The sequence below is a fragment of the Dreissena polymorpha genome, chromosome 8, assembly GCF_020536995.1.
Source record: "Dreissena polymorpha isolate Duluth1 chromosome 8, UMN_Dpol_1.0, whole genome shotgun sequence".
NCBI lineage: Eukaryota > Metazoa > Mollusca > Bivalvia > Myida > Dreissenidae > Dreissena > Dreissena polymorpha.
The window spans coordinates 81,909,349-81,936,565 of record NC_068362.1 but is presented as its reverse complement, the minus strand read 5'-3'; the positions used below and the strand labels follow the sequence as shown (position 1 = coordinate 81,936,565).

The 27,217-nt window shown below is 37.2% G+C and overlaps 1 protein-coding gene across 2 annotated transcripts in view; it reads right to left on the bottom strand.

The window, feature by feature from the left end:
• Positions 1-27,062, bottom strand: part of LOC127842820 (protein SFI1 homolog) — a 42,965-nt gene extending 15,903 nt beyond the window's left edge. Inside the window, exons 1-20 of one of the 2 annotated variants that reach the window (XM_052372564.1) lie at positions 26,671-27,062; positions 23,153-23,350; positions 21,812-21,883; positions 20,491-20,601; positions 19,632-19,726; positions 18,821-18,933; positions 17,440-17,547; positions 15,598-15,754; positions 14,642-14,803; positions 12,375-12,445; positions 10,119-10,211; positions 8,057-8,221; positions 6,242-6,372; positions 5,753-5,834; positions 4,939-5,031; positions 4,049-4,134; positions 3,060-3,135; positions 1,950-2,122; positions 1,443-1,545; positions 856-952 (exon numbers count right to left, since the gene is read on the bottom strand). In XM_052372564.1, coding sequence (XP_052228524.1) covers positions 856-952; positions 1,443-1,545; positions 1,950-2,122; positions 3,060-3,135; positions 4,049-4,134; positions 4,939-5,031; positions 5,753-5,834; positions 6,242-6,372; positions 8,057-8,221; positions 10,119-10,211; positions 12,375-12,445; positions 14,642-14,803; positions 15,598-15,754; positions 17,440-17,547; positions 18,821-18,933; positions 19,632-19,726; positions 20,491-20,601; positions 21,812-21,883; positions 23,153-23,350; positions 26,671-26,855 — 2,371 coding nt within the window. In that variant the 5' untranslated portion in view covers positions 26,856-27,062. Of the gene's footprint in view, positions 1-855; positions 953-1,442; positions 1,546-1,949; positions 2,123-3,059; positions 3,136-4,048; positions 4,135-4,938; positions 5,032-5,752; positions 5,835-6,241; positions 6,373-8,056; positions 8,222-10,118; positions 10,212-12,374; positions 12,446-14,641; positions 14,804-15,597; positions 15,755-17,439; positions 17,548-18,820; positions 18,934-19,631; positions 19,727-20,490; positions 20,602-21,811; positions 21,884-23,152; positions 23,351-26,564; positions 26,617-26,670 lie in introns of those variants that run through there. The other variant, XM_052372565.1, reaches the window with a different exon arrangement.
• Between the last annotated feature and the right edge of the window lie 155 nt (positions 27,063-27,217).

Below are 27,217 nucleotides of genomic sequence, written 5' to 3'. Positions count from 1 at the left end.
CCCATTTCTACTTACTCTGTACTAGTCCCACCAATTTCTGCTCACTCTGTACAAGTCCCACCCATTTCTACTTACTCTGTACAAGTTCCACCCATTTCTACTCACTCTCAACAGGCCCCACTCCTTTCTACTCACTCTGTACATGCCCCACCCATTTCTACCCACTCTGTACATGCCCCACCCATTTCTACTCACTCTATTCAAGCCCAGTCCATTTCTACTCACTCTGTACATGTTCCACCCATTTCTACTCACTCTATACAAGCACAGTCAATTTCTACCCACTCTGTACATGCCCCATCCATTTCTACTCACTCTGTACATGCCCCACCCATTTCTACTCACTCTATACAAGCAAAGCCCATTTCTACTCACTCTGTACATGCCCCACCCATTTCTACTCACTCTATACAAGCCCAGCCCATTTCTACTCACTCTGTACATGCCCCACCCATTTCTACTCACTCTGTACATGCTCAACCCATTTCTACTCACTCTATACAAGCCCAGTCCATTTCTACTCACTCTGTACATGCCCCACCCATTTCTACTCACTCTATACAAGCCCAGTCCATTTCTACTCACTCTGTACATGCCCCACCCATTTCTACTCACTCTATACAAGCCCAGCCCATTTCTACTCACTCTGTACATGCCCCACCCATTTCTATTCAATCTACACAAGCCCAGTCCATTTCTACTCACTCTGTACATGCCCCACCCATTTCTACTCACTCTATACAAGCCCAGCCCATTTCTACTCACTCTGTACATGCCCCACCCATTTCTACTCACTCTATACATGCCCCACCCATTTCTACTCACTCTGTACATGCCCCACCCATTTCTACTCACTCTGGTCAAGCTGCTGTCTGGCTGACTGCACCCACTGGCGGGTCTCAGACTTCTTGTACGCATGAATGGCAGAGAACCGATGCCAGGCTGTGAAAACCTGCACATAAAACACAACACAGTGAAATGTTTGTTTTAATGATCTTTTAAATGATTTTTTGCAGTTTTAAACAAACATTAAGTTGAATAAGGGCTGTCAAATGTATCAATTCAATTTTGTTTCAGTGTTTTCATTTTGAATTTTTTGCTGTTTTCAGCAGTAATTAGTCATATCTTGGCTGCCAATTAACTATTTTTTCTGGGTAAGTTTGTAATCAAGTACACAGTGCACTAGAATTTGTATTGTGTGGTACACCCTAACTACAGTAGCTAAAGATATTGGAGCACAAAACAGTCTGGTCAAGAACTACCCTGTCCAATTAGGAGATCACAAAACCTAGCGTGACTCTATAGCAAACAGGGTAGCTCCTGTCCAGACTGCTCAATTGCACAGGCTGGTCTAAAGCTACACACGGCATTTATGTTGTAAGACCATTGTCGCATGACACTAAACCTCTTTCATAACAGGCTCTGATACAAAAAGCCCAAACCTTTCGACAAAGTGTCAACTTGTGGTGTCTATCTGCCACTACTTCTGAACTCTTCTCAGATTTCTGAAGTACAACATTTGACCGCCATGTCTGGAATAATTCACTAGAAAATAAAAAATGAAAAAAAACATCAAGTATCAATAATAAAGACATGCATAAAACCAAAGAATCAAAATGATTCAACACCTTGTAGATGGGAATGTTATTTCTATCATTTTAGTTCCTTAATAACTTTTTGATTATAATTAACAGTTAAGTCCATACCTGGGTAATTGCCGATGTAACCCATTTTTGTTGTTGGATACTAATTGACCAAATACAAATGAAAAATCAATTACAAACTTTTAAAACTATTAAAAGTAGGATAATTATTTGTTTATACTTGAGACAATTAAGCAAAGACTAAGGAAAAGACATTTTGAACTCATTTTAAGTACGAAATTTTGCTATTTTTCATTTTTGCTAACAAATTATTGACTATAGATTATTTTATAAAAAATTCCTTACCAAACAAGTTGCTGGCATTTCTTGCGATACATGATCTCTACCCGAGCTTTAATTGCTCGCTGGGTATCAACATAGTGTAACCACATTGCCACCATTTTTCCCATCAAACGGCGGTTATAGTGGTTTGTAGCCTTCGAATTCTTGCGATGCTTTTCACGACATGTGATGGCATACTGGAACAAGAGTTGAATATTCACAAACATACGCTTATCTATGAAAAATAAAGATAAAAATTTGAGAAAAAAAACACAAATGATTTCTGTTACTTTACCTTTGACCTCAATTTGCGACCTTAACCTTCATCCTATGAACTTGACTATAGTGTGAGCTACTCAGCATTCTTGTCACTATCTATACTGCAAATTTACTTCAAAACCCTCAATTTCTTCATGACTATGTTTTGACCTTTGACCTTATTCTGTGATGGTGACCTAAGACCTAGTTCTGGAGAATTATATCCCGTTTCATAATGCTGATCACTTTAGTTGAGTTATTTGACAATGTCATGCTAAGGACAAAGTGTTTATTACTTATTTCCTAAATATGACCTTTGGATTGCGGCCTTGACCTTGTGACCTGTTTATAACGTAACACACTGAATAGTTAAGTTTGACATATGATCTATAAGTGAGACAGTAATTTTAGTAACAGTGCATTGATCTTGACCTTGAACCTAGGAATCTGGCTCTTGCAAGTGACACTGTCTCATAATGCTGATCCCCACGCTAAAATATTTGAAAATCCATCCATGTTGGTCAAAGTTATGCTTCAGACAAGGTGCCAAGTAACGATTCCTTAAATTTCAATTGTCACCTTGACCTTTGACCCAGGGACCTGGTTCTAGTGTACTACACTCAGTCAAATAATGATGATCATCTATGGCCAAAAAAAGGAATAACCCTTCATGCTTGACAAAGGAATGCTCCAAATGAGTATTTCCTGCCGCCTGTATGTAGCTTTGCATATGGATGGACTTTGTTCTTGTATGTTTTTCACGAACTAAGCCCTAAATTATTGTTTCTAATATAGAAAGATTAAGAAGATACAACAGTATTGCTCAGGTTCATTGAAGGGTACAATTTAAAACATCGTTGTGTGTAGATAATTGACCTTTTTCCAAGCGTGAATACATTTCTTCATTAGATGTCTACTCTGGTATCTGGCTGCCTCCACCTCCTGTCTCTGGCTGAAATAGGTACCAACAACGTGGTTACATGATCATAATAGAAAATAGTCAATTGAATACACATCGTAAAATATTAAACTCTTTATGGCTGCACCCTTGGAGGAGTTTGCAGTCCTTTAGAAAATCCTTTCTTACTATATTCAAGTTTAAAAGGCTTTATTTTAAACTCTAAGATACTGATGAGCAGCAAACAGCATAAAACCTGAACAGACTGCAAGTTAATTGCAGGCTGTTCTAGTTTTACGTTGGCTGCATATGGCCATTTGCATTTTGCTTCTGTATGGGAAATGGTTTATGTATTGCTGTATATAACAACAAAATCAGGATAGACAATACATATTTCTACAAATGTTATATAGCTGTGAAGGATAAAATAGATGCCTGTCTACAACCTGTCAGGCAGGTGTATTTATGATGCTTGTAATTATTTCACGAGCTGAATCATGCACATGTTCGACCTTTGGCCTTTAGTGTGACATTGACCTTTGCCAAAGGGGTGATACAACTTCTCCACATGGACAACAGTTGTGGTAAATCATTTTTCATTTGCATGATGAATGATGAAGTTACAGTGTGGCCAATCTGTTTTATGGTCTAATTTAATATTTGACCTTTTATGACCTTGACCTTGAACATTGAGATACACATGGAGTCGCTACACATGACAAGTCTTCATATGTTGAATATTTAAGGAGAAGTTGCTAAATTGACAATTGTAACCTTTCACTTTCAGTTTTAACTTTTACATAGTGGACATTTTGTGCTATGTTTATTTTTAATTGCATGATATACTTGTAACTAAGTTGTAACTTATACTAACATGAAGCAATACAGGTATGGAAAAGTAAATTGTGTGAGATTACCAAGTAAACGAACCACAAACAACTGATATCACCGTCTATGCACTGCTTACCTTTTCTTCAGATCCTGTATATAGCCCCGCCAGCTGGCCAGGTGTGTAGCCAGGAGCGTCTCATTGTAGTGGGCAGCAGCCAGTTCCTGCCAATACAGGGATAACATCCTCATATTAAGAATTGGAATTCGGGTCATAAAATCGTGCAATTAGACAATATTTCATGAAAGGAAACGAAATAAAAAACATGATGATGCGATTTGGGTCATGAAATGAAACAATGAAATAAAATATTTCAGAAAAGAAAAATTAACAAGAAACACGGCAATGCCATGTGACATGAAATTTCAAAGTTTTACTTATAAATTCACCATTTTATTTGCCCACAATGCAATTCAAAGCTGGCTCTCCATGACAGATTGCTCTTTCTAAAGTTTTCTCATGAAGACCTGACAGATCAAACAAGTTATAGACCGGAAACAACTGTTTTGCTTTTTTTCTATTTTTAGTAACAGAGCCTTGACCTTGTCTGCACTAACATCGACTATTATCCCAAGCTGGGTATTTATGCAAGCTTGCGCATCCAAAGTTTCATCAAGATAGGTCAATGCAAGCCAACGCAATTGAGCAAAGAAATAGACCGGAAACCTCGTGTTTGCTGAAATCACCTGCCTATAATCCCTTATACTTTCCCAAAACCTAACAATCCTAGAAAACCTGGTTAATAAATCATTATAGGGTTACAATGGTTAATAATTTAATTTAGGTATTTAATTGTCTATACATAAATAACAACTACACATGTATCAATCAGATTTCCTAAGTTTCTACCATTTCCAAAGGTATTGTTTCATGTCAACTTGGAAAAACCATGATATTTGGGAATGACAAAACTTAATTTCTACCATGCTATTATTAAACATATAATTACTACAGTTAATTCAGAATACCATATTTTTCTTTTCCTTCAGTGATTCTGCTGTCTTTGACTTCCACAACTTGAAGAAACATTGGGTTGTTTTATCCTCACAATGAATGATTGCCTACAAAAATGATAAATTGATACCATGCACTCATTTATTTAATGAACTTTTTTTTATTAATTTCAAGGCCAGTGACTCTAACAGATTTTAAACTAGAGATTTGTAACGCAATTAACTAAAACAATTCAATTCTTTGAATTTATATCCCCTGCTAATTTCAAACTTTTGTGACATATAGACAGACAGAATGACAGAATGACAGAAAGAATGACGGATGATGGACAACGCCAATTCTATATCTCTCCGCCTCAATGGGGGGAAATAAAAACCTTCACAGAGCAGGTAGAGCAGCTATGTCCATGGATAAATTCAAGGGCACATAACTCAAAAACATGTTGATCACTCAGTATTAAAATGGTGTCTTTCATATCTACAGTTCATGGTGATGACATATTACAAAGTTCAATTCAATAGCATGAGAAATGTAGAAGTTGTTCACTCCACACACATTCTATGCATTAAAATTGTTAAGTTCAATGGCACATAGGTCAGTAATATGTAGATCATAGGGCATTAAAATGGTATCATGAACAGGACGACATTTCACAGTAAAACAGAGAAAAATATTGATAATTTTCATTGTTAATTTTCACTGTTTGAAGCAGTGAATTATCGGTTTTGAGATAGTGGGAGCCCTGCAGCTGACTGGACTCACCATGCGCTCATTCATCCTGTTCTCCTTACTCACTATGCGCTCATTCATCCTGTTCTCCTTACTCACCATGCGCTCATTCATCCTGTACTCCTTACTCTGCTCCTGCTGACTGATCCAGCCATAGAAGAAGCGGGCCAACATATTCTCTCTGAAATATACGAAATGCTGGACTGGTATTCACCAAACTCATAAAGGTATCTGAAGTTGCCTTTAAGTTAAAATTATGAACAAATGATGAAATTAAATGCGATAAAACTTGAATTCTAGATTTCTATGCAATATTTATTGCATTTTATCAAACGGTTGGATAAAGATGCCAGTATTTAGGTCACAGTTTCAATCCCCATAAGGGAACCGTTTTTTAGATCTCTCCTCAAGACAGTAAGTACAGGTTCTACCCGGAAAACAGACTCAAGATGGATTCAAGAAGTTCAATTGAGTTAAAATAAATAGGTTTAAACTTATTTCTTTAATGTTATTAAACCTTTGAATGAAGCAGCCTGTATTAAGGTAAACAGTCAGTTTATTTCCCCCCTCAAGTTATTGCACACTGACCTCCTGAACTCCAGTGACTTCTGTTTGTTCTCCCTCCTGATTTTCATGACCTGTACAAACACTTTCAGCGTGAACAGGTACTTGGGCATCGTCTGCATGTAGAAATGGGCGTCTGCACGAGCATACTGCGCCTACAATGATAACCATACATCACGGTCTTATGTATTTTCTTTTTGTTATTATTGAAATTGCACTATTATGAATTTTCAACACACTAGTGATTGATGCAAATAGATTGCGTCCACAAGTGTCACTTGTCACTAGAATCATAAAATAAAGTGGTAGCTATGCGCTAAAAACCACAAGTTGTCCACAAGCGTCGCTTGTCACTAGAATCATAAAACAAAGTGGCAGCCATGCGCCAAAAAAACACAAGTGTGAAGTTTTATCTATGACAATGACACACAACGTCATAGCTCACTATCTATAATCACTGATCAACACACAAGAGGATTATTGATCAGGAGACCCCATGTTTGGTCCCACTCTGAGAGTATTATTAAGGTCTCACCCAAAGAAATCAAGTACTGGTTCTTACCAAGAAATGGACTAGAGTCTTTCAATAAGCCTGAGGCTTTTTATGAAATTGAGCTAAAAGAAATTAGTAAAAATCTTGACACTGATTTTGAAAGTAAGAAATGTATCAACTGAGAGTCATCTCCACAGGATTACACACTCAACAAACCAGTCTACCCAACATTGTCATGAGGAACAATGCATGTAAGTTTTTGCAGGAAAATTTAGCAGGAATGATAATGAAATGTTAAGATATATCATCCTATTTAAGCTCAATGTTATCTTCACAGCAAAGAAAGCTGGTGGACCATTTTTTATTACATTAAACGACTTAAAATCAACTTATGAGCAGTGTCTAGGTAAAACTGGACCTAATCCATGAGCGTAAAGTGTTGTCCCAAATTAATTGTTGCAGTCTGCACAGGCAAAGCAGGTACAACACTTTCCCCCTAAACTTGATTTTCTTTAAGAATGGATTCACAAATCCAAAAAAGCAGAATGTTTCGTCCCTAATTGTGAAATGCGCAAGCTAATTTTGAATGACAGTTGACGCACATGCATTAAGCCCAGTTTTCCTAGAAAAATGCTAATTTGAACACAGCATGTTTGCCATTTGAAGTTCAAGACAGAAACAATATTTCCCACCAACACAGCATGATTGTCATGAGAAGGTCTAAACAACAACAAAAATATATCTCGCCCACATGTCTGTGCTTCCTCCACTGAGCGTACTGCCAGAGCTGGTGGAAGCACTTGCGCAGGAGGGCCCTATGTTGATGTATCCAGGCGGCGTGACACTGGGTGACTATCTAAACAACAAGAACATCGCCCCCCCCCCCCTCCCCAGCCTACCTGTCTGTGCTTCCTCCACTGAGCGTACTGCCAGAGCTGATGAAGTACTTGCGCAGGAGGGCCCTATGTCAATGTATCCATGGAGTGTGACATTGGGTGACTATCTAAACAACAAGAACATCGCCCCCCCCCCCCCCCTCCCCAGCCTACCTGTCTGTGCTTCCTCCACTGAGCGTACTGCCAGAGCTGGTGGAAGCACTTGCGCAGGAGGGCCCTATGTTGATGTATCCAGGCCGCTTGACACTGGGTGACTATCTAAACAACAAGAACATCGCCCCCCCCCTCCCCAGCCTACCTGTCTGTGCTTCCTCCACTGAGCGTACTCCCAGAGCTGGTGGAAGCACTTGCCCAGGAGGGCCCTATGTCGATGTATCCAGGCAGCGTGACACTGGGTGACTATCTAAACAACAAGAGCCTCCCCTTCCCGCCCCCCTTTATCCAGCCTACCTGTCTGTGTTTCCTCCACTGAGCGTACTCCCACAGCTGGTGAAAGTACTTGCGCAGGAGGGCCCTACGCCGATGTATCCAGGCTGCATGGCACTGGGTGACCTGCTTAAGGTCCTCCTTGTCCTCACATCGTGCCAGCCAGGTCAGCCAACCCCAGCACAGCAGCTGTGCGAAAAAAAATGAGGAAAAAACTGTTTTTAGCCTCATTTTGGGACAATGTGACTAAATGCATGTGTGTAAAGTGCTGTCCCAGAATAAACTGGATTTGGTTTAGAAGAGACTTCCTTCAAACAAAAAATTCCACAGAAAAATGTTAAGTGTTGTCCCTGATTAGCCTGTGCATACTGGTGTTGGCTGTCCTGGCTTGTACACTGTGAGGACAAAGACAATCTGAAGCAGGGCACCCAGTGTATTCCTAGTTTTCCAAGGGCGTGACACTGGATGACCTGCATTAGGTCATCTTTGTCCTCACAGCCCGCAGGCTAGGACAGCCAACACCAGGTCAGCAGCTGGAAGAGTGGACAGTGGCCATATGGGTTAAACTTATTTAAGTTAATGCGTTAAGTGTCGTCCCTGAATGGCCTGCGGGGACTGCAAAGGATAATCTGGGATGACACTTTAAGCCCATGCATAAATTCAAACCAGGACAGCCAACCCACTGACAGCAGCTTAAGGAACGGCCAGTGTTATGTGGGATAGGCTCTTCAGTTAAGACACTTAACTTTAACGTGCCTAAACTTTATTTTCCTATAAAAGAGACTTCCTTCAAACGAAAATTTGATCAAAGCAGAAAGGGTCACCCCTGCTTTGCCTTAGCTGAATGAATAGGCTAAAGTTTGATGACACTTTATGCACATGTATTAACCCATTTTTAGGCAGAACAAGGCTCATTTGATTTTCAACAGTGTCATTAAAGAAACATCAAGATTCTTAGGCTATAGTAAAAATCTTAACTTTAGTTGCAGTAAAATTTCAGATAAATTGTAAAATATAGAATGACGAATTGTTGCATTTACACTTAAATGCCACATTCTGATAATCAGCCACATGCTTTATGCTTTATTTCCCTATAAACCTGCTTAAGTATACAAATTAACGCATACAGGGTGATCCATAATATCTGATACTGTTTTGATATTAAATAAATAATTTCCGGCTGATATAATTACTAAGTGTAATATACCCCTGTAAAGGGAATTGTCATAAGTTTGTGTCATCAGAAAATTACGGGAAAACATATGTACATATAGCCTACTACTTTTGTATTGCCAGGTTACCAAACCACATCATTCATTTGAGCCAATCTATACAGCATTACCTTACATACATCACAAGTGAAATTATTTCATTGTTTGGCAAACACATCAATAGTTTGCCTTTTTAAACATGATGAAACAGAAAGTGAACAATATACATGCAAAGGTGTAATTTTCCTGACAATGAAATACAGAAAAAGAGTCTGCATGCAATACACATTTGCCCCCAGTGCAATGTTTGATTCAGTCACCTTTGATTCTGTGGTCTATTTAATAAGCATAAAGTCCAAAAGTAGGTCAAGGTCAACATAAGGACAGGGGATGAGGGTGTGTTGCGAGTGTTCATAGATTACATCTATGCAAATATCAATGATTTGTATTAAGAAGTATTGATATAAGACTAAACACGGTATTTTTAGTTAACGAAACAAAATAGCAAAAGAACAAATATTTAATTGCGCTATAGTATATAACTGTTCAATATTATTTACATAGGTGTTCATGTAAAAAGTCAGACAGTTTCACACCCCATTTGATCCAACAATTAACTTCTTTTACCTATTTATGCCTAGCATCTAGAAAAAAGGCCTTTGCAAACAGCGTAGACCCAGATGAGACACTGCATGATGCGGCATCTCATCAGGGTCTGCGCTGTTCGCTTAAAGGAATTTCTGTAAGAAATATTCTAAATATAGAAATAAATATACTAGACGTCCCTTATTTTGGACATAAATTGATCCAATGTAGAAGGATGGGAGAGTCCACTAGGCATAAATGGGTTAAACAAAATGTTTTGCCCAGCTCACCCTCTTGTAGCGGAAGTGTGTGGCCATCTTGTTTCTCATCACCTTCAAGTGTTTATTCGCAACACTCAGTCTGAATGCCGAGAAACCTAGCCTCTGTGACAGAAAAGAAATATCCACAATAGAGTCGCGTTCTAAGAAAACTGGGTTTAGTGCATGTGCGTAAAGTGTCATCCCAGATTAGCCTGTGCAGTCCGCACAGGCTAATCATGGACGACACTTTCCTTGAAACTAAAAATACCATAAAAGTGGAAAGTGTCGTCCCTGATTAGCCTGTGCGGACTGCACAGGCTAATCTGGGATGACACTTTACGCACATGCATTAAGCCCAATTTTCTCAGAACAAGACACTGATATTCATGTGAGCCTTGCTCTGTGACGATGAGGTTGAATGCATTTGCGTAAAGTGTACAAGTAAACAAATTCCATCTTCAAATAAACTTCGCTTCATGTCTTTTGGCTGTTCCTTTGCCTCAAGAAAAAGCGCGTACAAACTCTTCTACTGAATAAATATGGGAACAGAAAATCAGGCGATCTATGTGTGTGTTCATTTGGTGTCCCCCCCAGTCCTGACAGTATTTCATTAAATGTTTAAATAGTTACATATGCCAAAATTCATTTACTTAAGAAAAAAAGGTAAATGTTTGAGTTCATGAAATTCTTGAGCACTTTTATACTCAATATTTACCAGAATTTGCCGGATAATCGGGTAATGAATAGTGACGGGAAAAGAAGTAAGTATGCAGTACTTAATAGTCAGGATTATACGGATGTATTGAGGAATCCATCGAGTGGGTATCTTTGTGTATGTGTAAAAACTATTAAACAATTATCCATGACTACAGCTTTTTTCTCAATGAGTCATAATGCAACAAATAACCTCATAAACAAGACTTTTGTCAAGCAATATGGTCCCCTACCGGTGAAACTCCACCATTGTCAGAATTTTTTTTTCTATTTGTTGCCATAGCAACCAGATTTTTTGACGTAGGAAAAAAAATGAAATGACGTGCATAATCTCCATTTTGCCATCTATCCATGTTTCAAGTTTCATGAAAAAATATTAAGAACTTTTAAAGTTATCGCAGGATCCAGAAAAGTTAGACAGACCGACTGACTGACTGACTGACTGACGGACATACTGACAGACACACCGAGCGCAAACCATAAGTCCCCACCTGTTTCACCGGTAGGGGACAATAAATGTAACCAAAAAAATAATGTACAGAGAGGGCTACAGTCCCAACCCCCTCCCCCCCCCCCATCAATGGCCCCTGGGTGTCTAAAAAATCCTGTGGTAAGTACTGTGAAGCACATGCATTAAGCCCCGTTTTCCCTGAGCGAGGCTCATATATATCTTGCTGGCAGTTATTGTGTCCACAGGCGTCACTCCTCCATTGACCTGGGTGATTTTTAATGTGCAAAGATAAGGATTCCTAGAATTAGGCAAACAGGCCAGTGGCATTGCTCTGCATTCGACAATTAATATATACAATTTATTATTGATTTACAAATGATAAGATTAATAAAACACATTTTATTATACAACTGATCTATCTTAGTGTATGCATAATTTGCCGAAAATTGTGTTTGTGTTTCGGCATTGGCATATAGGTAAGACACAAGCATCACATGTTAATAGAACAGCTGGCAGTAAAAACCTCCCTTTACTTGATGCTTGTGAAAAGCTTCTATTTAAACTCTATAAAGACATTCGAAGCACAACTTTTATGAAAGTTTCAAAAATAGTCAATTGTGTTTCAAAAATATTTCTTCAAAATGATTCATTACAAACACTAAGGTAAGTAAATAAACGTAAAATTCTCTATAAAACTCTTTATAGCACATATCTATGTCATTTCCTCTACTTATATAATATCATGCTTTTATAATTTATGTAAGCCACATTTTGGGAGATAGGGCTTAACGGATGAGCATAAAGCATTGTCTCAGGTCATTAGCCTGTAAAGTCCTCACAGGCTAATTTTTGAAAACATTTTTAGCTCTTATGGCATCTTCATTTAAAGACGGTCTCCTCTAAAGGAAAATCCAGTCCAGGCAGATAGTGTCATCCCTGATTAGCCTGTGCTGACTTCACTGGCTAATCTGGGACACAACTTTATGCACTTGCATTTAGCCCAGTTTTCCTAAAATGAGGCCCAAAAAATCCTGTGCTGACTGCACAGGCTAATCTGGGGCGACACTTTACGCACATGCATTAAACCCCCTTTTCACAGAGGGCGGCTATTTGTGACTCACCAGCAGTTTCTTTCTATGGTAATTCTCAGCCATGGCAATATTTGCAGACTTCTCATGCTGCATCTCGATATCTGTGGTTAGGTAGTTAAGGTGACATACACTAGCAGTTTGCAATCCTTATACGCACAAATATTTAACCCTTTACCACTTAGATACGTTTTTTGACCCATTTGTAGTCCTTTTGAAAGTTAAATTTAATTAAAGACCTTTCTTACTAGATTCAAGTTTTAAAGGCTTCATTTCCAATCCTTAGATACTGGTGAGCAGCAAACAGCATAAAACCTGAACAGACTGCAAGTTAGTCGCAGGCTGTTCTGGTTTTATGCTGTTTGCACATAGCCATTTTCACTTTGCTTCTGAGTGGGAAATGGTTAACAGAGATAGATACAAACTTGTTAAGCCATGGTTACATTCAGATGTTCTTACAATACAATACTTGTATATTGGACATATGAGTTTTTCATTTAATTGAGTCACGCTCAACAAATTTTAGATCACCATATTGCAGCTATATGTTGGATATTGCAGTAATCACAGTTTGGAATTCAGACCAACAGGTTGATAGCTCGAGTGTTTTGATTACAAGCATCAACTACAATAATCAACAATTAGCCATAAAGTATTTTGTTTCAACCAATAATTTATCTATTATTTGTAATTATGATAGTTAATTTTTTTTTAAATCTAAACTCCCCCCATTTTGCACTAAAAACACACACACAGGTTTGCTCACAACAAATCGTTTTACAATGATGTCCACTTCATTCATTAGCACATGTGTTGTTGAAGGGTGTTCAAATATTATGTAAATACATAATTTATATGGGCCATGCTCTGTGAAAAGAGGGTTTAATGCATGTGCGTAAAGTGTCATCCCATATTAGCATATGCAGTCAGCACAGGATAATCAGGGACAACACTTATCCCTTTTATTATATTTTTCATTAAAAGAAAGTCTCTGCTTAGCAAAAAAGTCTAGTCGAGGCAAAAAGTGCCATCCCTGATTAGCTTGTGCAGACTGCACAGGCTAATTTGGGACAAAACTTTACGCACAGGCATTAAACCCCCTTTTAACAGAGCACAGCCAATATATATTACACTTGTTAAATTTGCTAGATTAGGCTTAAAGCATGTGCATTTTACTCAATAATTGTTTGAAATTTTTGGAACTACTTAAACAAAAAGGTTTGTTGCCGGATATATTACACTGATTTGTCTTCTTGGTTTATAGTCAACAAAGTATGGATTTTGGTAAAATTAATTTTATGCAAATATTTTAACTTAGAAAGTGACTTGCAAAAGCATTGGCTGTGTGTATTTTCATTGGGGTTTTTTATACTCAAGAATGTTTTTGTTTAGTCAAACAATCTCAGATTGTTACACAATTACTTATTAAATCTGTATATATACAAATGATCTGTGTCATGCGAAAATGGTTCTTATGTTATATTTAGCCAGCAGACCAGTCTGCACATTTGCAGTCTGGATAGGAGCCACGCTTATACGACTGCAAAACCTTGCATGATTTCATAGTGGACAGGGGTAGCTCCTGACCAGTCTGCACAATTGCTGGCCGCATATGGCATTAGACCCATTTTTTGCATGACACAGGTTCATTGATATTCTCAGCAAATTTGATTTAAACATTTCACAGTTCAGGTCCAACAGGTTCATGTATAGGATCTTATTTCTTTCAATAATTGTATTAAAAACAAGAGCACCCCATAACGGGTGCCACGCTCAGCTACAGGTGCAGTTTTGAATAAATTAGCGCTTGTCAGAATTTAATTTTTTTTTAGGTCACAGTGACCTTGACCTTTGACCTAGTGACCCCAAAATGGGTGTGGTGTGTAGAACTCATCAAGGTGCATCTACATATGAAGTTTCAAAGTTGTAGGTGGAAGCACTTTGATTTTAGAGCCAATGTTAAGGTTTTAGCACCACGCGGACAGCGGACGTCAGACGGCGGACGCCGAGCTGGCTATGACTAACCGGGTTTTCTCCAAAAATGTCGAGCTAAAAATCCTAATAGATCCAATGATTTTATAAACTTTACGCACATAGATTTTGGCAATCAAAAAAAAAAAAGTCCTAAATCACTGGCAATCTTCCTAAATATAAAGGCACCAATTAGAGATTCTACATAGACACTATCTGATCCTAAAATGTCGCAACAAGCCTCCGGATTTTGATGCAATTGAGCTCAAATAAACCGGTTAAAATTAACCTAAATCAAAGATTCCCAAAATCATGATATAGAAGGATACAGTGCCTCCAGTGTACAAAGGCGCGTCGTTTCTGCGACCGTTCCCTCAGACGGGTTATTCTGTCCTGTCGGTCCCTCACACTCTCTCTAAACCTCAGGGCTGACAACCAGACTGAAAACGTTCTCTGAACCAGTCCACTGGTGTAGATTCTCATGGCATACACTGAAAATATGAAATATTCATATTTGCGCATGTTATATATTATTTCAAAAGATTCCAGGTAAGACTATACTGTCTTAAAACCAAAAGTCCACCCAAAATAATTGAATGCACATAAAAGAGAATCTAAAGTTCTAATGAAAATAAATTTCGTTTTTCTAACTTACAGCTACTTAGCTTGCAAGAAATGCATTCAATTATACTTAAGTCTTAAAACGCATGATGGACAGAGGCATAAAATATTTCATCAGAAAATTAACAACTAAACAAACATAGTGTACCAACTCAATTTTTTTACACAGGCATAACATATTTCATTGAAAAATTAACTACTATACACAGTGATTTTTTTTATTTTCTATTTAACAGCCTGTGCCTTTTGGGAAAAATAGAACGATAAACCATGAAATTGGAAAAAATGAAACATTATCAATATGATTAAATAAATCATAATAAATAACAGTATCCCAATTTTTTATCAATTTGAACTGCCTTTTGTAAATTTTTAATTTTAAGTGTTACAGAATTATATAGCTAAATAAGTAACTCAATAAACCAATTATTGCATTTATTTGAAAAGTTCTGCATCTTTTTTGGAAATTTTGGCCAGATATTTTTTTTAAATGTTACTTTTTGCCATTGGGAGGCAGCCTGTATCAGGCTGTAGTTTTGGGGGAAAAAATCACTGATACAACAAAAGTATACTTAATCCATAGTTTCCAGAAGCATAACAAATTTTATTAGTAATTTCACTAAACTCACACTTTATGAGCTTTGCTCAACCCAGCAGTTTATACCTTTCTCCTGATGTTTCTGCCTTCTGCGCGCCCAGTACATCAGCCACGCCCGGAAGCAGCGTCTCGTCAGCCCCATGTTGTTATGCCTCACGGCAGAGTAGTACTTCATCAAGCCTGCGCGACGCTCGGACATCTTGCTCTGCCAGATCAGCCAATACTGGAAGACATATGAACCTTGTCGTGGGAAAATTGGGCTTAATGCATGTGGGTGAAGCGTTGTCCCAGATTAGCCTGTGCACAAGCTGTTCAAGGACGACTCTTTACGATTATACTGGATTTTTTCATGTACATTTTGTATTAACATTCCATAAAAGCAGAAATTGTCGTCCCTGATTAGCCGGTGGGGACTGCACAGGCTAATCTAGGTTTACACTTTACGCACATATCTTAAGCCCAGTTTGTCGGCACTGTGTTGTTATGCCTCACAGCAGAGTAGTACTTCATCAAGCCTACGCGATGCTCAGCCATTTTGCTCTGCCAGATCATGCCAATACTGGGAGACATGGGGAGAATACAAGGTTAGAGTTTAAAGAATGGCAGGAGTCTCATTCTGGGCAAACAGTGCCTTATGCATGTGGATAAAAGTCATCCTAGATTAGCCTGTGCAGTCTGCCTAATAAGGAACAACAATGTCCGCTTTAATGGAAGTTTTCCTTTCAAAAGGAAGTCTCTTCTAAATGAAAATCTGGTCTAGGCAGAAAGTGTTGTCCTTTATTAGCCTGTGCAGACTGCACAGACTAATTCTGGATGTTACTTTAAGGACATACGTTAAGCCCTGTTTTCCCAGAAAGACCCTGGAATGATATAGAGTTCTAGTTGAGTATTCAGCGAAAATAGAGAGAAGCTTTTGTTTTTGTGCCAAGCAAATATATGTATGTGTATTTGACATGTTTCTTGAATGCTTTATGTCCCGTCATCAATGTGTAACTTTATGCCTCTTTTAAAAATTTTAATATAAACAAGAGATTGCCAAGCAATAACTCCACCATTGTCAGTAAAAAAAAAATATTTTTTTTACATTTGTTGCCATAGCAACCACCATTTTTGACGTAGGAACAAAATGAATTGACGTGCATAATCTCCATATTACCATCTGTCTATGTTTCAAGTTTCATGAAAAAATATGAAGAACTTTTTAAGTTTTTGCAGGATCCAGAAAAGTGTGACAGACTGACAGACTGACAGACTGACAGACAGACTGACACACGGAGCGCAAACCGTAAGTCCCCTCCGGTTTCACCGGCAGGGGACAATAAAAGCTTTTTCTTTTAATGTGACAAAGTGACCTAGTGTTTGACCCCACATGATCCAGCCTTTAACTTGACAGAGGAACCATTGGAACAAATGTTCTCACTAAGTTTCATGAAGATTTTTCAATAAAAGTGGCCTGTTGAGTGTTCACGTGCTCATTCTTTAATTTCACCTTGTGACCTAGTTTTTTACCCCATAAGAACCAGCTTCCAACTCGGCAAATATTTTATTGGGACGAATGATTTGATCATCATTAATGAAGATTGGAAATAAATAAAGCCTCTAGAGTGATCGGAGGATTTTCACCTTGATTTTACCTATTAACTTAGTATTTTACCCATTTACCCAGTTTGGGACTTGACCAGAATATAATTTGGACAAATGGTCTGACCATGTTTCATAAACATTGGGCTATAAATGTGGCCTGTAGAGTGTTCACAGCAAAAATCTTGCCGACTCTGGACAAATGATCTTAAAGCTTAACAGAAGCATTGGTCAGCTGGTATGGAGCTACCCTTGACGCATATTGCATTAGACACGTCTCATAACAAACTAAGCTTTGATCATCATGTGAACATTAAGACCACTCACCTGAGCCTGTACTCTGAAGGCCCAGAACTGTAAGGCCACAGTCTCCAGCCGGCGTCGATGTGCAATAGTCTCCAGTCTATCCTGCCAGACGTTCCAACAATACCTGAGGTAATATTGGAATAAAGAAGGGGGTTCTGGGAAAACTTGGCTTAATGCATGTCTGTTAATTATCTTCCCACATAAGCCTGTGAAGTCTGCACAGGCTAATCAGGGACGAAACCTCAGCTTTAATGGATTCTTTTTTTTTTTAATCAAATTACCTTCTTAGCATGAATCTGTTCAGACGCAAAGTATCGTCCCAGATAAGCCTGTGCAGACTGCGCAGCCTAATCTGTGATGACACTCAACGCTCATGGATAAATGCCAGTTTTCCCTGAACGAGGCTTACATGGATAAAGCAGCCTGCTCAAGTGTTGAATAAAGATGCAATGCCTAGCATGCTTAGAAAACCTGCACCATGAGCATTACCGGTAGTGAGTGGTTCAGATATTTAATTAAAACTGAGAAATTAATTTCTTTTATCAATACTTTCCGAATATTCCATTTTCCCATAATTTCCTGATGCTTTTTTTAAAATAAGTAAGAACAAAAAATTATCAAACAAGAGCTGTGTTTGTGAAACACAATGCCCCCTACTGCTCTTTGAAGCCGCATGGCAGCTATTTTAGAAATAAGGTTATACTTTGAATGTAAAGGTCACAGTGACCTTGATCTTTGACCTAGTGACCTCAAACCATGTTTGATTGTAGATCTCAATGAGATGCATGCACATGTGAAGTTTAAAGAACATAGACCCAAGAGCTTTCATTTTATGAGCAAGGTTAAAGTTATAATGACAGACAGGCCAAAAACAATATACCCCCAATCATTTGATCTGGGGGCATAACAAAATTGTTTCAGACCGCCGCAAACTCAATTCCATAAAATTAGCATTTGTGAGAGACAAAGTGGCGCTTATATGCTACCCTCTAAATTAAGCTCCACACAGCTTATATCAGGGTTGACACTTTCTGCTATTATGGAAGTTTTGGTTCAAAGGAAGTCTCTTCTTAACATTAATCTACTTTAGGCGAAAAGAGATGTCCCTGATTAGCCTGCGAGGACTTAATGCACATGCATTAGGCCCAGTTAAAACCTTTCCCCATCAGAAGTAAAGTGAAAATGGCTTTGTGCAAACAGCATACAACCAGAACAGCCTGGGAGTAACTCGCAGTCTATTCAGGTTTTATGCTGTTAGCTGCTCATCAGTATCTAAGGGTTGGAAATGAAGCCCTCAAAACTTGAATCTAGTAAGAAAGGTGTTTAATTAAATTTAACTTTTCAAGGCACTACAAGTACATAAAAATAGATATCAAAGTGGTAAAGGGTTAACTAACCTGAGGACATGGTTATGATGATATGTCAGAGCTGTTTTTCTGGCACCAGATTTCTCCCTCCGAGATGCCACATAGCTCTGCCAGGAGTCGAAACATTTACGAGTCAGCTTTTTCTGTGCTGAGGAGAAAAATATGCAAAATATTACAGTAACCAAGAGACAAGCCACATAACAAAGCAAGGAGTAGAAACACCTGCAAGTAAATGTTTGCATTGATGTAAACAAAGAAAAATAATGCCTAAGAAATTGTAAAACTTTGTTTCAGTTCATATGTGGAACTAACAATAATATGGAGAGGTTGGGCATTTACCTAAACAAGCTTATTGATGCAGACACCAAAACCTACATTGAAGTGAGTAGAATAGCTATTTGGTGAATAGAAAAGCTAAAACTTGAAGTATTCTTAATAAATGGAAAATTATAAGAATCATCATATATTGATATTACATTTTAATTTCTTCTTGGCAGTTTTTTTTATTTCAAAATGTATATACTTAAATTACAAATCTTACTTTGTCTAGAAATATACAGAAAATCAACAGCATGTTTTGCATGTCTATAATTATATATTCTTCTGACCTACTGGTGAAGAAGAAGAAATTTTTGTTGTTTGAAAACTTGCGAATTATCAACACTTTCCCCAGTAATGGATTTTTTTATTAAAAGGAAACTTTCTATTCTAAAATAAAAATCCAGTTTAGGCAGACAGTGTTGTCCCTGATAAGCCTGTGCAGACTGCACAGGCCAATCTGGGACGACACTTTAACTACATGCATGTAGCCCAGTTAGCCCCAAAGAGGATCATATAAATACCAACCATGGTGAAGGGCAACAGATTCTTTAGCGTTTCTTATTCTTTGTTGAACAATGAAGAGCTTCCAAGCTCGATACATCTTCTGATAAACAATAAACCTGGAAAAAAACATAAACGAATTTATTATGCTGATAATTTGTATGATAGATGTGGATGATAAACATTTATCCCTCTTCCAGAATTGTGTCATAACATAAGTAAGCAGGGATTTTTTACCATGGAGGTCAATCTGTCCTGAGGCCACCCATTACACTATTTTTATACAAAATAGCGCTCAATTGCAAATAGTGAATGTTTGAAAATGTGTATTTTAATGTTAAACTTTAAACTTTTCATAGATTTTTGTGTATTTTTTATCACAGAAATATTTGAGGTTCTCATACATCTGCTTTGATATATTCACTTGTAAAATATATTAAATATTTGCAGTGGTTAACAGTTCATGCAATAGTCGGAGCAAGACTTAAACAAGGTGGTGCAAATTAGAACTCCGCTAACAGTAGAATTCTATGAGAATTATTGAGAATCTCACTGAGAAAACAGGGCTTAATGCATATGCGTAAAGAATCATCCCAGATAAGCCTTCCAATTGCATGGAATTTTTCGTTAAAAGGAAGTACCTTCTTAACGAAAATCAAGTCTTAGCGGAAAGTATCATCCCAGATTAGATTGTGCGGACTGCACAGGCTAATCTCTGACGTCGCTTAACGAACATGCATTAAGCCCAGTTTTCCAAGAACACAGCTCTATTGATCCCATATTAAGACAGGTGCTTGTCGGATGACGCTTTAAGCATGTGCATTAAGCCTGGTATTCCCAGAACACGGTTCTATTGATACGACACTAAGACAGCTGCCTGTACCTGTAGTGGCACTCTGCACGCACCTCCAGCCTCCATTCCTTTCTCAGTTCCCACCACAACAGATGCCAGGCCCCAAATGTACGACGCAGCAGACGCGTCTCATAATGATGCCTAGAGAACAAGTAAAGTTAAGAACTATTTTTCTCTAAAACTTGCTATTCATATAGCTTGTTCTTATAACTCAAGTCATATAGCTTGTTCTTATAATCCAATTCTCTATTTTGCTCTTATACTTCAAGACATATACATTGTAGTTTGTTCTAATACTTCAAGACATAAAGCTTGCTCTAATACTTCGAGACAATCATATACTTTTTTAGTTTGTTCTAATTTGTTCTAATAAGACCGAATTTAAGTGCCAGTGCTTTGGCTGTCTTTGTCATACACACAACCTAGATTATATCAATACATGCAAATTTTACAAATATGTAGGCAGGGTTTTTTTTGGCCCGATTTTATAGCCGAAATTCGGCTATGTTCCCAATCCCAAAAAGTATACTTTTTTCCCAAAATGTGGCAAAAAATTCCCAATTTCAAAAAAAAAAAAAAAAAAAATATTTTTTTTTTTTAGAAAGAAGTCTAATGTGTATTTTATCTCAATTTTAATTCAATTTTATCTTACAAAGTATTATATGATTTTATTCTTTTAATTTGAATGATTATAAAAAGTTATATCAAATTTAGTATTTCCCTAATCAGTGGACTTTTCTTGCTACGAAATTTATTTTCCCAATTTCATGAAAATGCCGTTAAATTCCCAATTCCAAAGCCATGGGCTATCTTCCCAAAAAGTGGAAAAAAAAACCTGGTAGGTGTTACTTAGGCATTTGTACAGACACGTTTTTTGTTAGGAACACAATTAATAAAACAGACAAAAGAAAATAATTAGTTGAGCAATTAACCAATTTTTTTTAACTCTTATCAGGTTTTATCAAGCACAACTTGTTAGTCGATATGTTCTTCGGACAATTTTAACAAGTTATTTTTTCTGAATGTTGGTGACTAATGACGGATAAATGCTTAAGGCGACCACATTAACCCACATACATCCACACCGAGTCAAATATGAAATTGTAGGGGATTGTTCTTATGGGTATAAACAGTACTCAAACTGACTATTGTATCTATGGTTACAAGCCATTGTGACCTTGACCTTCAACCTCAGTAAACATCATACCCATTGACATGGTTCTAGGTGAAATGTCATGTACTTATCCTGTGGAAACTAATTGTATCAAAACGACCAACCAACTGACTGACTAATTGACAGGTGCCAAGTAATATCACTGGCTTTTTCAAAGAGAGTGTAATTCTTGTATACCTGGCTTGAGATGGTGTTAATCTTCCAAAAACCTTTCTCTTCCACTTATGCAGATATTTCCTTGCTAAATGCCTGAAAAAAATGTTAAATGCAGTCATGGAGATAATATTATTATATACAAATAGCATTACTATCGTTTTTAAAGTACCCATACGCATTATGCTGAAAAGAAGTCCTGGTATTGTTTGTTTATTTATTGACCTGACAAAATGAATTTTCCTGGCTCTTTGAACAAATTAAAGTAGTGAGATATTTTTGCCTAATTAAGTAGCCTTTTGGGCTGAAACCTGATTGTATGATTTCCATACATATTATGCTTCATTTGCCAAGATACAAAGCACACAAGTGAATGGTATTCATGTCTAACCTTATAAGACAGAATGAATGCAATTTTCCCCTTTTTTAGGAAAACATAATTTATGACACACTTTGCTGGTTTAATTGCTACATAAATATGCAAACTCATCAGGAAACATAGTCACCAGTACTCGGCATAAAATGTGATCGAGTTGGAACCCTGTGAATTTGGAACATTTAACTTTGTTTTAAAGTCTTATCATACCCCTGTAATGAGTTAGTTTGTATGAGATAAAAGTAAACCTTGCAAGTTGCGCAGATTTCAAGTTGGCAGTATTTTAACATAAGAAAGGGCCACAACGCTGACGTTCCTACTAAGATCGGGCCAAAAAGTTTCAACGATTTAAAGGTCATACACAAATGGTGCAAGTTAGGTCAAGTTTGCAAGAAAATTTCAACATTTTTTTTTAATTTCTGCTTCAATTTCAATAATTGTTGATGCCAGACGGACATTTGACCGCATGCTTCATACGAGTGGTACCCAATACCAATAGCTAATTTTTTTCCTTCTTTGTAAAACACCTGAAAACGGCACTTTCCCAATCTGGAAAAAATTACATATTTCCCAAAATTTCCCAAATAATTTTTTTTTATGATCTTTAATTAATTTACTTATGCAGCTCTACGGCTAGAACCTTAGTAAATATAATATTAACAACTTGACATCAGTTATTCTCAATTTTAAGGTATTTGTTAGCAAAAAATCAAATACACTAATTTCCCAATTTGAAGATTTCACGACGCATTTTATTAATTTCAAGGTTTTCACGACTAAATTTTTCCCAATTTTGAGGTTTCACGACAAAATTTTTCCCAAATGGACCGGTACAGGTACTTTTCCCAAAAGGACAAAAGCAATCGCAGCTAACTAAGCACTTAACTCTAAAGTGAGCTAACAAATACATGTACATGTATATACTGTTTCTATGAGCATCACTGTTTCCATGAGAATTATTATGAGCATCACAGAATGTGAGAACAAACCTTATTCGAAGCTCCTTCATACGGCCTCCTCTGTTCCAAGTATAGCCAGGTCTGTATTGTTTTATGTCCACAGTAGGATGAGAGCGTGACCCCGGTTTGGTCTTCTTCACCCTACGCCGCTGGCGTGCATCAGATAATTGAACCTTCCCATGGTTATTTGTGTTCTCCTCTATTTTTCCCTCTGGTAATTTTGGCTTCCTAGAAAAACAGACACAAACTTTTTTTTAAGCATTAATGTAGACAGATATTGTAATAGATCCCAAACAATTATTATTTCGGAGCACTTATGACTGCTTCACAACAGTGTTCAATCATTCATTTGCATTAATTATTATTAAGAAGCAAAGTTAATTTTACAAAAAAAAAAAAATTTAACAAAATCCAAAAAAATTCACCTGCAAAAAACAACAAATTAAAATTAAAGTTCGCAAAAAAAACACCATAAAAATGTATGTTTTATGTATAAGTTTATTTTTAAGAAACATAAAGTAGACACTTTTTTAATAACAAGGGACAAAATTGTCACAAAACCAGGTTTTCAAATTGAAAAAAATGTCTGATAAAGGGAGACAAGTCAAACTGAACTGATTGTTTAAAATTAATCCCCTTTGTTTAAAAAAAAATCTATTTTTAGTCGTGGCGACCTTTACCTTGGAGATATTGACGTAATTTTGTGTGCGACACACCGCCCAATGATGGTGAACAAATGTGCCAACTGATTTTAAAATCTCACAATGAATGACATAGTTATGGCCTGGACAAGCTCATTTATGGCCATTTTTTTACCTTTGAACTCAAAGTGTGACCTTGACCTTGGAGATATCGACGTCATTCTTTCGCGCAACACACCGTCTAATGATGGTGAACAAATGTGCAAAATGATTTTAAAATCTCACAATGTACGACAAAATTATGGCCTGGACAAGCTTGTTCTGCCCGCCAGCCAGCCAGCCCACCAGCCCGCCTGCCTGCCAACATTTGCCAATCTAATAACCAGTTTTTTCCTTCGGAAAACCTGGTTAAAAATAATCTTCAGTTTCCACGTGGTAAGGTATTCCCCGAAAAAATTCCAACCTTAAAGGGCCTGGCCCATTCTCCGAAAAATTATTTTCTAGTATACTGCAACATGATAGAATTTGCTTTTTAAAATGGAATATACCATATTATCTGGTAATAAATAGCAACAGGAAAAAAGCAAGTATGCAGTAATTGAGTAATTAAACAGGTGTATTGAGGAATAGATCAAGTAACTATGCCTGAAAGGGTTATATAAATTTTCAACAAATGTCGTTATGAATGACTTTATTGTCAAGGATCAAGCAACTGGGCGATTTGGGCGAATATATCGCCCTGGCTTCCGTTTAATCGCCCGGATCAAAAGCACCGGCAATATCACTTCGCCCTAAAATCTGGCAATTATCATATCCGCAGCGCTATCTAAGTGGCTTCTGTTTATTACTGAATACACGCCAAAGTCAATCAACTGACCGAATCGACGAAACTATAACGCCCCCTGGCATAGTAAATTACCTATTGAAAATTGATAAGCAACCATTCAAAGCGCTCGTCATTCGGGTATTTGGCAGGAATCCCTTGACCAAGCAGAGTGAAATCACTGAACCGTGTAAGTGTTACATACGGTGTTTTTACTGCTATTGTCAAGTTTTATGGGGGTTATTATCGGATGAACGGCGCCTTTATGATAGTGAGCAATTAATAAAGAAACACTGTGACAAACTTTCACCACAATAAAAAATTATAACGATTATTAGGGCTGCTATTTCTTAACCATTTAATCAATACATGTAATGACTGTCAATACCACGGGCATGGCAAAAGCATTTAACAAAAACAATTTCTCCACAAAACACATGAAATCTTGTTTCAACACGAATTTGTGAGCATTTCTGTTAAATAGTTTCATTATTATAATATTTTGGGAAAGGTAAAGTTTGATTAAGAAAGCAACAATTTCGGAAATAAAAAGTTTACCATTCACTTGTTGTACTATATTTCGGATATGTTAAAAATTCGGACATTTAAAGATAGGGACATTTATGTGTTGGTTTGTTGTTGATAGTTTGTAAAATTATGTTTTATGATATTTCAGGCAACTAGAATGGATGGTGGCAATAATCTGGGCCTTTCTGTCAAGAAATATGCGTGAAAAACATTCATTTATTTGAGCCTAGAAATCATCCACCACTTACAGAAAACGTTTTAACAACAGAAGCTGTCATAGCTGATGTATATCATGTCCAAATGACCAAATATACTGTTTAACAATATGAAGTGAGATGCTTTATTTTCTGATGTTTTCTCTTTCCCTTTCAAATGATGTAAATTGGTGTGATTCTATGTCAGGGTTCGACATTAACTTTTTTTACAGCAAGACCATCGGACCAGGTCCTCTTAAAATGTACTAGCCCGAATCTGATGTCTTCTAGACCATTAATGACATAGCAAATAAACACAATTGTGTCGTGTAACTGTTAAATCAGGTTTTATCAGAAAATAATTAGTGATGTTAACATTATTATATTATTTTGGTTATCTGTGTTGTTTATCAAGATGGAAAAAGTTATTTATATACAAATAAAGCTTATTAAGACTTATGAAGGTATGAGTTATGAAGGTACTTATAGTTTTTTTATGTATAACCATATTTTTTCAAGTGATAATACAGTCAATGACATTAATGTAATGTAGTAAGGTTTCTTTTAACCCTTTGCATGCTGGGAAATTTGTCGTCTGCTAAAATGTCGTCTGCAGAATTTCCAACTGAATTATCTTCGATTTTTTTCAAAGAATACTATCAGAATAGCAAACAGTTTGGATCCTGATGAGACGCCACGTTCTGTGGCGTCTCATCTGGATCCAAACTGTTTGCAAAGGCCTTTAAAATTTAGCTCCAGCGCTTTAAGGGTTAATAATCGTCTTAAATTATTGCTCATATTAATAAGGTTGGAATAACAGACAGTTTTCACACTGCGAAAAAGTGGCAACAACTTTTTTTGGGCCAGTGAAACCCCTGGGTCATGGTTCACAATGGTCCATTGGTGATCGCGAAAGATCCACTTCTCCCCAAAACTGCCTCACTTCTCCTCTCCAGAGCTGAGGGAGAAGTGACTTCTCCCAAAAATTGGAGTCTAGCTTGATCCCTGATTATATAGCTTGGTTTTATCTTGAATAGTCACAACGAACCAAATAACGTCAAAAATAAATGTTTAAAAACATTAACGTTTACAGGGACCCGGTTGCACACCCAAACCCACCCCAAAAAAAATTTTTGGAAAGCACTGTGGGTTTGACACTGCCGGTGATAACTGATAAATAATCTGATATTTAGTAAATTAAACATATTGATGTTTTTCCTACGACTTCTGTGTTAATTATCTGGAAAATATCATACAAAATCAAAGAGATAGATAGATGAAGTAGTTCGAAGCCTCCAACCCCCATTGAAGAGTTACTCCCCTTTGATAAGACACAAGTCATGTCATGTTTTAACAACTTACATTTCTTCAATTATTGCAAGCTGTCCGACTGCCATGTCATACGTCGAGTGAGGATTGTATTCAAAATCACCCAAACCTTCCTCTGCACGGGCCAGCAGGCGCATTTTCTCGGCCTTCACTTGCAGATGGTTTCCCAAATCTCGCAACACTGCTAATCTTGAAGTTGAATTCGGATTGTGAGACATTGTTTGAGAATGCCATGCGTAATTCGTGCAATTTATTGGTTACACTATTCTTATTTTGGTAAAAATAATCGTTTAGAGCGCGCTTTTATTTTGATATGAACACACTAGATTAACTGGAGTCCATATTCTATTGAAAATCAGCATTTCATCGATGTCTATGTTAGGCGCCATTTGGTAAACAAACGAAAGAGTTCGAAAGGGAGATAATAAATATAAGGTTAGAATCTACCATTAAATTGGAATTTATTAAATAACCTTATAGAGCCAGCGAGCCGTTTCATCAACGATTTACGACTAGTTGTAAATTACGATTTACATAAATTACGACGTTTCAGTGAAATAGCGTTTCATCAAGCAAATCG